Source organism: Chelonia mydas, chromosome 1 (assembly GCF_015237465.2).
Source record: "Chelonia mydas isolate rCheMyd1 chromosome 1, rCheMyd1.pri.v2, whole genome shotgun sequence".
Taxonomy (NCBI): domain Eukaryota; kingdom Metazoa; phylum Chordata; order Testudines; family Cheloniidae; genus Chelonia; species Chelonia mydas.
In genome coordinates this window covers 320,462,307-320,475,662 of record NC_057849.1, presented here as the reverse complement: position 1 = coordinate 320,475,662, position 13,356 = coordinate 320,462,307, and the positions used below count along the sequence as shown (strand labels likewise).

The window sequence follows — 13,356 nt, the reverse complement described above, 5'->3', positions numbered from 1 at the left end:
TGTTAAGATTTTAACAATTGATCTCTTAACCTGCTAGGGTTAGAAATAATTTATTATCATTTGAAATCAGATTCTAGGGTGCATTTAGATGGTATAATATATAAAACATTGGTTTCTAGCTCTAGCAGTACTTGAGTGTGCTGGTAACACTAGGCAGGAATTGAAGTGGAGGCAATCCCCTCTCCCCCCAAGAAAGTAGTCAAAATTGTATATATCTTGCAGCCTGTCAGGGTTAGAAACAAGCTGGGAATCTCTGTTTTCTCAGTGTGTGTATAGGGCACATTTATAGGTAATTTGTGAGACACTGGACAATCCTTGGTGCCTTGGAGCTACACATGGAGCTTTTTTGGCATTGTTCTTGACTTATGTGAACAGTTACTGACCTGTATAACTTTTGGTTCCTCAGGTGGGATTTCAGGGTGGTCTTTTATTATACAAGAGCATCTTTAAGTTAACTGATATCTAGATCTATAAATTTTGTAAAAATAAAATCCACTCTATTAAATGTTTGCATCCAAGTTTGCATCGTTCGTAGACGTTGGCTTCTTGCAGTCCTAGTTATTTAAGTAACCGATGCAAATATAAAATATTTCATAATGAGACATGGCAATAAGTACATGCATCTAGTAATGCTTAAAAAGAGAGTGAAAATGTTTTTTTAATCTTAATTTCTTTAAATATCAGTGGTAATTGACCATAACACCCATTGCGACTTTGGGTTCACATATTTAGAGTGAGGACAACTAGCATGTTTCTCTGAAAATCTACAGCGAATTGTTCAACAAAATGATGCTATTTTTATACAGTGTTATTTTTTAAAGTTCTGTCTTTAAACTATTAATAAAATAATCTAATTATGTCTTTCTATTTTTCTTTCAGCTCCAGCGATAAACCGGTTCATTAGACGGGCATCAGGTAGGTTTGATAAAGTTGCATGTTTTCATTGGCCTGTAGAACTATTGAAACATAATGATGATTATGGCTATTATGTTAGGTATGCTGTAACATTAATAATATGTGTTCACAGATAACTAACTTAAGTTTCTCTAAGTTAGTTATTTGGTTTGCTGAAAAAAAATACTGTATGTAGAATGACTGTTGTTAAGACTTCAGGCATCCTGCAATTCCAGGGTCATGGAATTTGCCATAGAATTCTCCCATTGTTACAGAATTGGTCAAGAATCTTAAGCTTACTTTTTTTTTTTTTTTTTTAAAAAAGAATGTTTCTGGTGGCGATGGGTGCAAAGAAAATATCAAAGGATTGTAAACCAATGTTGTGCCGAGTTGGCCTGAGTTCTGAGATGCAATATTGTCAAGCCTAAGCATTCAGAAATCATGAGTTGGCCCCCCAGAAATGATTAAATTAAAAAAAACCTAACTTTTGGGTTATTTTTATTTGTTGTCTGGGTTTGTAGCCTTTGGGTTTCCTGTTTTCAAATGTTTCTCCACAGCCATGAAAGTGAGAAACTTAGCTTTCATTAAAAAAAAAAAAGTGAATTGACAAGCTGATACTTTAAGAAAATCTCCAGTTAGGAGACCTATAAAATTGTGAGCTGGCAACACTGGAGAGGTGAACTAGCTCCATTAATCTCAGTGAGTTAACTTTGAAACCTAAAGAAAACAATACTGACACTTTCAGCTGTGAACTATTTTACTGTTGATCATTTTAACCAAAACAGATAGTGTGCTTATCCCACGCTCCCAAACTGACACCCATGCTCCCTATCTGCTTCCAAAACCACTAGGTTCTTCCCTGACAACTTCTGCTATCCTGTGGTCAGCACAAAAGTATTTGCCATATTGAAAACTGAAAATGTGGGAACAGCATAACATAAATGCAAAGTCACATGCATGTATGTTTGCAGGGCTGGGTGCCTGTGATAAGTGACACACACATTAAAGAAGGATAATGCATCACAATACCTAGTTTATTTTATGTTTGCATTTATAGTTTTAATTACATGATAATATTTCATGTACTGCAATATTGTATATTTTATCAAGCTAATGAACCATTAGCAAACAGGAGCATTCACTAAAAGCGAGGAAAGATATTTTTGGTGCTACCTTTAGTGTGTGATGGTTGGCAAGGTTATACTGTACCTTTTTTTAATCAATAGTTGACTTCTTAATGAATGAAAGCTGACTAGCAAAGGAACGACAGCTTTGTATTTTAATAGATGGGTTCAATTCAGTAGAAAAAAGTGAGTTAATATTGTAGAGGGAAAAATCAGCAATTACTTTTATATTATAACACTGGGAGGAAAACAATGGTTCGGGACACTTTTTTTCTGCATGCCTATGTCTGAAAAACAACACTTCAAAAAAAACAAACCAACTCTTGTGGGCCATTAATGCATAGTGTGCTTTTGTCTATTATAAAGAGAGAAAATGGAGTTGTGTCATTTAGAAAAGTGATAACTGACAAAAACAGCTTTTTCTCGTTAAACAAATGTGACATTTAGTGCACTTGCATAGAAGCCTATTCACATATTAGACTGTAATGACTTCATAGGGCCCAGAATGGTCTACTGTGTTAATGATGTTTGCATTAACTGTCTCTAATATGATCCCCTGGGAGTTTTGACTAGGTAAGGAGTTGAGAAAAGAACCGGAAGTCTTCAAGAAAATTAGGCTCATTTAAAAAGAAAAAAAAGAAAGCACTAGTAACAATTCCTGTTACACCCCTATGTGGTTATTTTACAGTAACATACAGAACATACCTACAATTTGCAGGACCAGCCTTATTATAATAATCATGGAGTAGTTATTTTTAAAACAAAAAAGTCACGAAGGGTGATATTTCTTATTTTTATTCTTAAATGCTCACTGGTGATGGAACTGGTATAGCATATTTTTAAACAGTTTATTTGTAAAATATAAGGAGACGTTGTAAGAGGGCTGTTGCTGACATCCATACACTTTACAAAGACATTTTAAAATAAGTGGAGTAATCTTGAAATGCATTTTTTTTTTGTTGAGACACCTTTTGGTATATTGTGATATTCAAGATGCTTTTGCAGATGGAAAAGCCAGTTGTTAATATTCCACCTGCTGCAACTTCATAGAATTCAATAATTTTAAGTTGATTCATACTTTTAGGAAATGCTAGCCTGCCCAAGTGGGAAAAAATAATTATTTTTTAAAATATGGATTCCAATCACCTTGAGACATACTTTACCAGGACTAACTAATTTTAAGGTTCTGAACTCTGCAGGGTTAGTGACTTTTAAGTAAATACCACAGAAAGAAATCTATATCAGGCTTCTACTACTGCTTTTCAAAGCCTGATACTCACCACTACAATGGACAAGTTGTTTGTGATGTTTCAGTCATAATTATGAGATATTCCTTGCTATTTTAGTAGACTGCATAAGTTTTAGTTCCTTTGCTTAGCAGAGCTAGAAATTAAACAGCCAGAGATTAATTGTTGAAGCACCTGCTGATAACAATATAAGGCATTTATTATTTAATATCTGTTCCATTAGCATACTGTGAATGTACTAATATGCTATCAGTGTTCCATTTGTTCATGGAGGGCAAGTATATAGGGGAAACAGGAAGATGTAATTGTTCCTAAATTTTAATACTTAAAACTCAGTGAGATAAATAACGTATCTCTGTGCATGTGCACGTGCACACAGTGTGTATATAAATGTGATATAGTGGAATGCTAGTATGGCCTGGCTTAGTTATGTTGCACAATGATGTACAGTCTAAAACCTGCTTTAGGTTGTTCATAACTTTCTTGGCCTGGAATTTTCTATTCTTGGTCTCTGCCAGAAAGTGGATTATTTTAAGGTTCAAGAGGAAAGTGATTTAGCTGCCTTTTTTGAACAGGTGGAGAGTGAAAAATACATGTTTCCCATTCCCACAAATTCTTCTTGACTTTTTACAAAATGGCCCTACATCTGGAACATTTGGTTGGTGCTTAGGTACTGATCAAGAATGGACCCTCTTGTGCTGTGCACTGTATAAACAAAGTAACAGACAGCCCTGGCCTTGAAGAGCTAACCGTCTAAATAGACAAGACGGACAGGGTACGCGGAAAGGATAGAGCATATGTAAGTGGGGGAATAGTTCCGCTATTGTGGGGAACTTTCCTGGCTTCTGTACTACCCCCGTGAAGTCGGCTAGCGAAAGGATCTGAGTCCTCGATCCCACTTCCTTTACCCAGTGGCCTCCCTGCCCTGGAGGACTCCCCTTACACTCTCCTGTCTGGCAGAGTCCGCGTAACCCAAACAAGGCTGGGCCCAGGATTCCTGGGGGGCTCGACCCCCAACCCTGCTGTGGTCAGCTAGGACAGGGGCTAGGGTGTCCCCACTCCGGGGTACTCTCTCTGCACTGGGCACTTCTCTGACCCACTGACCGTTACATACAATTTAAAGTAAATGCAAGTTATTTAATCAACAATTAATTTTAAAAAGAATAAGGAAAAATGGGAAAGGTTCAAGGAAACACATCAGCCCGCTCTGTGGCAGGGAACATCACAAACAGCATCTCTGGAATGTCAGGGCAGTTCACAGTCTGTTCCTTGTAAGTCCCAGGCCTTCTTCTCAGGCCCTGGCTGTGCTGTAGGGATGCTGTGGGTTGGACACTTGCTCTGGTGGTGGCCACACGCTCTCAGGCTCTAAGTGGTAGGACCCTTCTTCCCAGTGTTGCCCCCGCCCTGTCGGGGTTACGATCCAAGCCTGGTCTGCAGAGCCTCTTGGCTGAGGCGTCTCTCTGTGCTGGGCCCGCTGCCCAGGGTCCCCCTCACTCTGCCCAGCTGCTCACCACACCCAGCTCCGGACTGCTCCAGCCCCAGCTCCACCACTCTGTCTCAGCACTGCTGCTGCTCTGCCTCCAGCTCCCTGGACTGCTTCTTTGGCCCCTCTGCCTCTGGTTGCTACAGCTCTGCTCCCAGGTCAGGTCTGCTCTGCAGGCTGCTTCTGTGACTCTGCTCCCAGCACTGACCTGCTTCCTAAGGCTGCTTTTCTCGCCCCTCTGGCTCTGGTTGCTGCAGCTCTGCTCCCAGGGCAAGTCTGCTCTCTCTGGGCTGTGCCTCTAGCTTTGGGGCTGCAGCTCTGCTCCCAGGACAGGGTCTGCTCTCTCTGGGCTGCTTTTCTGGTCCCTCTGGATCTGGCACAGCTCTGCTCCACGGCTTAGCTTGGGCCCCTGCTTTCTCCTTAGCTCGGCCCCACTCTGTCTGACGCAAGCAAATCCAGCTCACAGGGAGGACGGGACCTCCCTGGCCTCCTGACTCCCTGATTAGCCTGCCCGCCCTGTCATTCAGGCTGACCTGGAGCACTGGCCTCTTCCCATTGTTCCTGGGGACTATCAGTCTCAGGGTCCTGATTTCCCATAGACCCTTCCCCTTTTAGTACTGGGAGCTAGCCAACCAACCCCCCCCCACTGAATGTTAGTAAGGGGGCAACAGACCCCTTACACATACAAGCAGAGTGAGCAGTTTGATAGCAGTAAACATCATGCTACTTCCACAATTTAAAAAAAAATTAATTGAATGGGGTTTTGTTAGGAGGGAATTAGAAGACAAAGATGAGGGAGCGGGGAATACTGAAAAAGACAAGGAAGGATTGAAGAGGGAGAAGGGGAGCAGGCAAGGAAGGGGAAATGAGGCTGTGAGGAAGGGAGCTAGAGCAGGGGTTCTGAGACTTTTGTACTCGTGACCTAGGGTGACTAGACAGCAAATGTGAAAAATTGGAACGGGGGTGGGGGGTAATAAGAGCCTATATAAGAAAAAGACCCAAAAATTGGGACTGTCCCCATAAAATCGGGACATCTGGTCACCCTATCATGACCCCTTTCACACAGCAAGCCTCTGAGTGTGACCCCGCTTATACATTAAAACACTTTTTTATATATTTAACACCATTATAAATGCTGGAGGCAAAGCGGGGTTTGGGGTGGAGGCTGACAGCTCGCAACCCCCCATGTAATAACCTCGTGACCCCCTGAGGGGTCCCGACCCCCAGTTTGAGAACCCCTGAGCTAGAGGAAGTTGGAGTAGTCAGCCAATCAGCAAGGGGAGAGACTATCCAGAGCGAAAACTGTAGAAAGCTATTTGATAGTGTCATCAGTGTCTGTCTGTCCCTACTGCAAAAGCTCTGCATGTTTTCTCCTGCCGCCTTCAATTTCATTGGTGCCTGGAGTGGGGTCTTACTCAGAATTTTTCTTTGCCAAACCCAAGTGACTTGTGAGGTGGGACGTGCAGTATGAGTCCAATGACCCTGAGGGGAATCATCCCTGCACAGCTGTGGTCTAGGCTGCTGGGAAGAGGGGTAGTCCTTTCTTGCCCCATATCCGCTCAATGCTTCTGTGCCTGCTGAGGTTAATTCTGTGTCTGCTCTTGTAAGCTTCAATGTCTTTGGACCCTGGGATTGGCTTCTCTTAGGAGATCTGAAATGTGAAATTCAGCGTGGAAATAGCCCTCATTGAGGAGCAATAGCTTTCCTTGTTACGGAGGTTTTGATTCATCTGGGTAGGAAATCTGGGATTGGAAGGGCTTCTGCAGGCCTTGTAAGATCTTGTGTATACCTCAGCAGATGCATCAGGCTCTTGTGCTTCAGCAACTTGGAAAGCTAGATTAATAGGTCATCTGTTGCTCTTATGTAACACATTTTTAATTCAGAAGTTGTAAAATAGGAAAATACTCTAAAATGAACGTGAACTACAGAGCTGTCAAGGTTAGGTGACTTGCAGTGCTAGCAGGAAGCTTGTTCTTTAAGATGACATATACCTGTAAGGGTACCTCACTCTGGCAGTCTTTGAGGCTCTATAAAGAAGAAAATAGGACAGCTGGACATGATATAAATGTATATGGCACCTCAGTGTGTCACTTGGACTGGGACTAACTGAAGTTGAAATACTAGAAAAGGAAAACCATCTTTCACAATGCTTTACTGAAAAGAAGCAGTTCTTTTGGAAAGTGCCTGTTTTATTCATCTAGTAATTACTTTACTGGCCTGTATCCTGCTTAGTCATTTACATATGATGGTGAAATACATATTTAAAGTGTTTTTTGCTATTAAGGTAAAAAAAATATGAAACCATTTTAGTTTAAAATTTGCAAAAATGAGTTGATAGTGCTTATTTTCTCATTTTACTGAATTGAAAATCAGTTTTTAAAAAAACTGAACACATCAAAGTAGTTCAATTTGTATTAAGATAATAGAATTAATGTTACATTGGCAAGGTAGTTCTCAGCATTTTAATGATGTGATAGTGTTTATATGTATTGCTGCTAGTTTTCCTTCAATGATTTCCATGATAAGTGTGCCAGGTATCCTAAGAAGCAATGAAGAATTCTTACTGAACTTAGTCTACTTGGAGAAACATGATATTAATCGAGGAAGATTTAATATAATTCATTCCTTCAGGGAACTGGACAGAAGATTTAAGTTTGGAACAATACAAGTGGTGTTAACAGTAGTTGCAGTGTTAAACACAAGTGAATAATGGTGAAAACTGATACTGGAAACCAACTATGGAATATGTTATTGGGGAAGAGAAGAAACCTTTGAACTCACGGAAAGTTGAAATATTCTCTGTGATGACAGCCTGTTGGAATTAGCTCCACTTATGCAGGCGGAGCACTCACTTCTTATGCTAGTTTCAAAATAGAGAAAGAAAAGAGGATAATTGAAATGGTCATGTATTTTCATTAAAGGCAGAAGATGAAAATGTATTGGAACAGTTGATGAATTAATATTAGCATACTAAAGTATGTGTACACACCATGCCTAGAGCGCAGGTAGAAGGAAGAACTATTGTATATTAAGCAAATCAAATTGTGATGTCTGGGGATGGGAGAGTGAGGAGTTTATTAATGGGCCTGTGATGCTAATCTACTTATTTCAGGGGAATCATTGGATTCTTCAGAGTCTGAATTTTGTGTACGTTGGTATTTTAACATGAGAATTCATGTCCTAACTCAAAGATGTCTGGGTTCATCCATGCCTCTCATATGCCTTTAGACACTACCTGGCTTAAATGCCCAATTCTTCACAATTTTATTGTTAAAGAGAGATTGAGAGAGAGAGAGAATGAACCATTCAATTAACACACACAATTATTTCATTCAAAAAACTATTAAACCCTACGGGCTTGTCTGCACTGAAAATGCTGCAGTGGCACAGCTGCACCTCTGTAGTGCTTCAGTGAAGACTCTACCTACACCAACAGGAGAGGTTCTCCCATTGGCGTAGGTACTCCACCTCTCCGAGATGTGGTAGCTAGGTCAACGGGAGAATTCTTAGTGCTGCCTACAGCGCGGGTTAGGTCATTTTCACTGCGTCGCTCAGTGGTGTGGATTTTTCACACCCCTGAAGGATGTAGTTATACCAACCTAATTTCCTACTGTAGATCAGGCCTCAGTTTGCAAAGTCAGGCACTTAACTGTTATGTTAACTGCACTTGCAGATGCCTTGCAACCTTAGCTTTAGTCCCTGGTGCATATGCATGATGTAGTCTTTACTTAAATGATAAAAATTATTTTTTCCACAGTATTCTGTCTCATTCAGTGTACTGGATAGATAGAGATCAGTCTGTGAGGCAACTGTTCAAAATTCTGGATGAATCGGTATCCCGCCCACCTCTATCTAAAATAAGAGAAGAACATAATTTAGCATTTTAGGTAGTCACCTTTCTAGTCTTGACGCCTGAAACGGAACCTGACAGATCAATTCTTTAATCAATTTTGACAATTTCCCACTTTAGTAAGGGATTTGAACAGTTTTGATAAACCAGTTTGACAATCTGTTGATATAAATTTGAATCAAACTTCAACAAAATAAATGCAGGATAGGCAGAGAAGGCTAGTTCCATAACTAATGAGTTGTTAAATTCCATTAAGCAAGATCAGAGCTAACAGCTTTCGAGACAAGACTTTAAGACAAATTTTTGAAATTAATAGTAAATATGGTTGGTATTTATCTATAAGCATTAGTTTGCAAATGTGAGAGTATTAGTATAACATCCAACAACTGTACTAAGATCTCCTTAGTGGATACTGTAGAAGATTTTAATGCATGCTAAATTGTAGTGGATAGAACACATGATATTATTTTTCTCTGATATATTCTTAGTTCTCTGTCTAACTGTGCAATTTTCCATATTGGCAACCAATCAGTTTGCTCCCATTACATTTAACACCAGGCCATCTCTCTGTGACAGAGACTCATTGGTGCCAACAGGCAACAGTTTCCGTTTTCTTAACAAGCAACTTATGTCTCAGCCTGGGCAAACTCACTACACTGAATACATTATTTTCATGGTACTTATCCATGAAGCGTATCATGTGAGGTCCCTACTGAAAGCTTGTAACTTAATGATACTCATAAGCACTGTGAGATGTGTACGGGTACTTCTTAAGGAATAATGTACTGTACTGAAAATTATACCCTTACGGTCACCATGAAAGACCAACTATAAACGTCAAAATTAATTGGAAATGAAAAGGAATGATCTGACGTCGAGGGGATCACCCTGTCTGTGAATAAAGATAGAAGACAGATTCAGTATATTGCAGGGTCAAGAAAGACATTCTGGGTCCATTCACTGAGGAGACATCTTGTTGAGAGGGGTTGTTTCATGAAAGATTGGATCCTGGTTCCTGGGAAGCCAGCCAGCTCTGCAACAGACTGAACGTTGTGGGGGTGGAAAACATACTTCATTAGTTAGGAAAGATAGCTATTAATAAGTGTAGGAACTAGTTCGTGTTTTATATTGTAACCATTTTTTTCCATCACTCTCTCTTGTTGCTAGTGAAATCTCTATTCTTTCTTAGAGAAACCTTCTTTTGTTTTATTGTAAGTGCTCAGATGTGATTTGAACTGGTAAACTGGGATACACTGCTCCTTTGACAGCAGAGGATCTGGGATTTCTGAGTAACCAGTGTCAAGGGCTGGATATCACGGGGGGAAAGTTTGAAGGGGACTTGGACTGGGGTGCACCTTTTTAGCCTGCAAGGCAAAGACTGGTCTGGCATAGCCCAGAGGAGATTGCTTGGGTGGCTGCGGCTGGTGGTGTTAGGGAGCTAACCTTCAGCTGCCAGAGGCAAGATTCCCTCTTACTAGAAGCAAGAGGTAACAAGGTGACTCACAGTGCTTGAGTCACACTCTTGTACACCTAGCAACCATTAGCATACACTACTTTCCTCCTCAGATCCACCTTAGGAAGGTCACTTTTACCATTAACTGGCAATATACCAGAGAACACAATAGCATTGCAGCACAGAATACAGAGGTGCTCAAAGAAGCTACCATTCTAGGAAATACCCTTTAAATCCATTTATGCAAGTGCTTGTATTTTATCATTTGAGGCTAATGAAACAAAATAGTTAATATGGATTAAATAAAGTTTGTATGTATAGCATTTTCTTATGTAGACTGTATTTTAAAAACATTGAGGAGCAGATGGCTATTATCAGTTCTTGTTAAATATTTCTGATTTGCTTCCTTTAATTTATTTCAGCATCTGTAAGTACTACGGTCTTAATCTCAATTTTTTTACTAACTTATTCTTTCACAAATATAGTTAATACTTTCCCCTTGATAACTAATTAGGGAGAAACTATTATCTCTATTATAGTTACAGAATAAATGAACCACCTCTTGTAAGCCTAGTTGTAACATCAATTTTGCCAGAGTGGATCGATTTGGTCTGCAGTGTCACCTGGTGTGATTTTTATGCTTTGGGGAAATTCCATAAATGAGGCATCTCACTCTTTGAGCACTTTCTCTTTATTGTTGAACAGTATAACTCAAATGGGTTGGCCCCTAAACTTCAAATTTAATTTCAGATTTGGTTTACGAGACTGGACTTAGCAAATACTGATGTCTTCGAGTATTTCTGGATAGGGGATGGGATATTAAGTTATTTAATGTCATTCCTGCATACATTTTGAACACCATGTGCTAGTTCACTTGCATTTTAGGAAATGTACAGTGGCTTGATGTTTGCTTCCTAAACACTATGTCAGTTCCATATGCCTTATGGGAAGCATGAAGCCTTGAGCTACATATTTCTTAAATTGCACAGTGGTTTTATTAAATAACTGTCGTCTCTGTGACAGAGTGCAACTCACCATGCTAACGCCTCCTGCTGGCTGTCCCGGGGATTAGCTTTGCTAATCAGTGCGCCTTCTTCTGGTGATGTCTCGCTGCCATCACTTCTGCTACTGGACCCATGTCGTTCCAAAGACAAGAGCATCTGCTCCCCCCTTTCCGGGGGAATGTACCGCAGTCTAACGGTCCAGCCACTTCCTCAGTGGCGAGTGGGGGGACCCTGGCTGGCCCACTACTCCGAAGTTAGGCATGAATCACCTGTAGTATCTGACCAACCCCCAAAATTGAATAACTTGTTTTTTAGTTGTGGGTATTGGGTAGTTGGCCAAAGCTTGTACTTTTGTCCTGGTTACATGTCTTGCTATTCCCGAATCTGCATTTAGCTGGGTTGGCAGTCAGGCTGGCTTTGATGATCGATTTTAATACCTTATGTGGCTGTCACAATCTAGGCTATATAGTATATTGTCTAGATAAGCTGTGGTATAGAGTCTATGTGGAAGTAGCACCCAATCCACTGGTCTCTGAAAGACTGCAGCCACCCCATGAAGTCTGAATGTCATGATCAGAAAATGGTAGAGTCCAAAGGGCATGGCAAAGGCCGCCTTTTCCCTGGACTCTGGAGTCAGCTGGAGCTGCCAGTTGCCTTCTGTTAGGTCATTTGTGCACAGGTATCTGGCTACCCCGAGTCATTCCAGTAGCTCGTCCACCTGTGGCATGGGGTATGGATCAAACTTGGAGATTTTTGGTGGTGACCTTCTGGAATTCAATGGAAAACCTCATTGTGCCATTAGGCTTTAGGACGAGAACTATGGGACTCCGCCATTCACTGTGGGATTCCTCTACTATGCCCAAATCTAGCATTGCATGAAGCACTTGATGATGTCCCATATCATCTTGGGGGGGCTGATGTCCATCTGTCCAGGATCGGTCTCAATGCATTGATATGTCAGGTGGGTAAACCCAGGAAGGGCAGAGAATACCTGAGGGAATGCTTGTACCAGCTGATCCATCTGGGCTTTTTGTTCAGCCCCAAGCACCTCCCCCAATTTTACAGCATTATCAGCTTCTGTTGTCAGAATCTTGGGTCCTAGTTCAGGGCCAGTGGCGATGGGGATGATAAGGAAGGCTACCCTGTCACACCAGGCCTTTAGTAGGTTGACATGGTAGATTGGGGTGTCCTTTTTCTTTTTCCTGGATGTTGTATCTCATAGTTGACTGGGCCTACGAGTTGCAACACCTTGAAAGGCTCCTGCCATTTGGCCAGTAGCTTGGACTCTGTGCTCGGCAACTGCAGAAGGACTCAGTCCCCTGGCTTGAACTCTTGTAATCGGGCTGTACGTCACTGCCTAACATTGTTGGGCCTCCTGTAGGTTTGCATGGGCAAAGGCTCCCAACCTTTTAAGCCGTTTGCACAACTGAAGGCCATATGGGACTAGGTTTTCTGCTCATGGTCCCTGGCTTTTCCAGGACTCTTGTAATAAGTCAAGACTGCCCCGGGAGTGTTGGCCATATAACAGCTCGAAGGGGGAGAAACCTGTGGATGCTTGGGGAACCTCCTGATTAGCAAATGGTAGTGGAGGCAACAATTGATCCCAGTGTTTGGGGTTAGTGGAGGAAAACTTCTTCAACATCCCCTTAAGGGTCTTATTAAAACGTTCCAGTAAGCTGTCACTCTGTGTGTGGTAGACCAAAGTTTTTAACTTGTCTATCTTAAGGAGACTACATGAGTCCTGCATCAGGTTGGATGTAAAGTGAGGTCCCTGGTTGGTCAAGATTTCCTGTGGCAGGCTTACCCTGGCAAAGAGTTTCATTAACTCACTTGCTAATATGCTTGCGTTGGTAGAGCATAGTCTTCCGGGTGACGTGTCACATAATCCACTATTACCAATATGTAGTGATGGCCTGATGATCTCTTTTCTAAGGGGCCATCTAGATCTAATCCTATCCTCCTCTCAAAGGGGGTTTCTGTTGGGGGCAGTGGGACAAGAGGTACCCATTTTGACCCCCCCACCCTCAGCCTCAGAGTTGGCAGTCCGGGCAAGATGCACAGTAGTCTGCAACATCCCGGAACACCCCAGGCCAGTAAAAGCAAAACATGAGGTGTTCAACTGTTTTCTCCTGCCCTAGATGTCCTGATCAGGTAACCTCATGGGCCAAGTGGGGAGTACCTCTTGCCTATACATTTTGAGGACCAGCAGTTGGGCCCTAGTTTCCCCCAGTCTGTCTTGCTTTCTCCATGCAGTAAACCTGTTCTCCCTGTAATTTGAAACATGGCCATTGTTTCTCTCTG

General features: G+C 41.5%; 1 protein-coding gene across 5 annotated transcripts in view; it reads left to right on the top strand.

Annotated features, from left to right (window-relative positions):
- PRKAR2B (protein kinase cAMP-dependent type II regulatory subunit beta) overlaps positions 1–13,356 on the top strand; it is a 154,494-nt gene that overhangs the window by 36,388 nt on the left and 104,750 nt on the right. For all 5 annotated transcript variants that reach the window (XM_037889136.2, XM_037889135.2, XM_043551565.1 and 2 more), the window contains one exon: positions 880–915. In XM_037889136.2, coding sequence (XP_037745064.1) covers positions 880–915 — 36 coding nt within the window. Of the gene's footprint in view, positions 1–879; positions 916–13,356 lie in introns of those variants that run through there.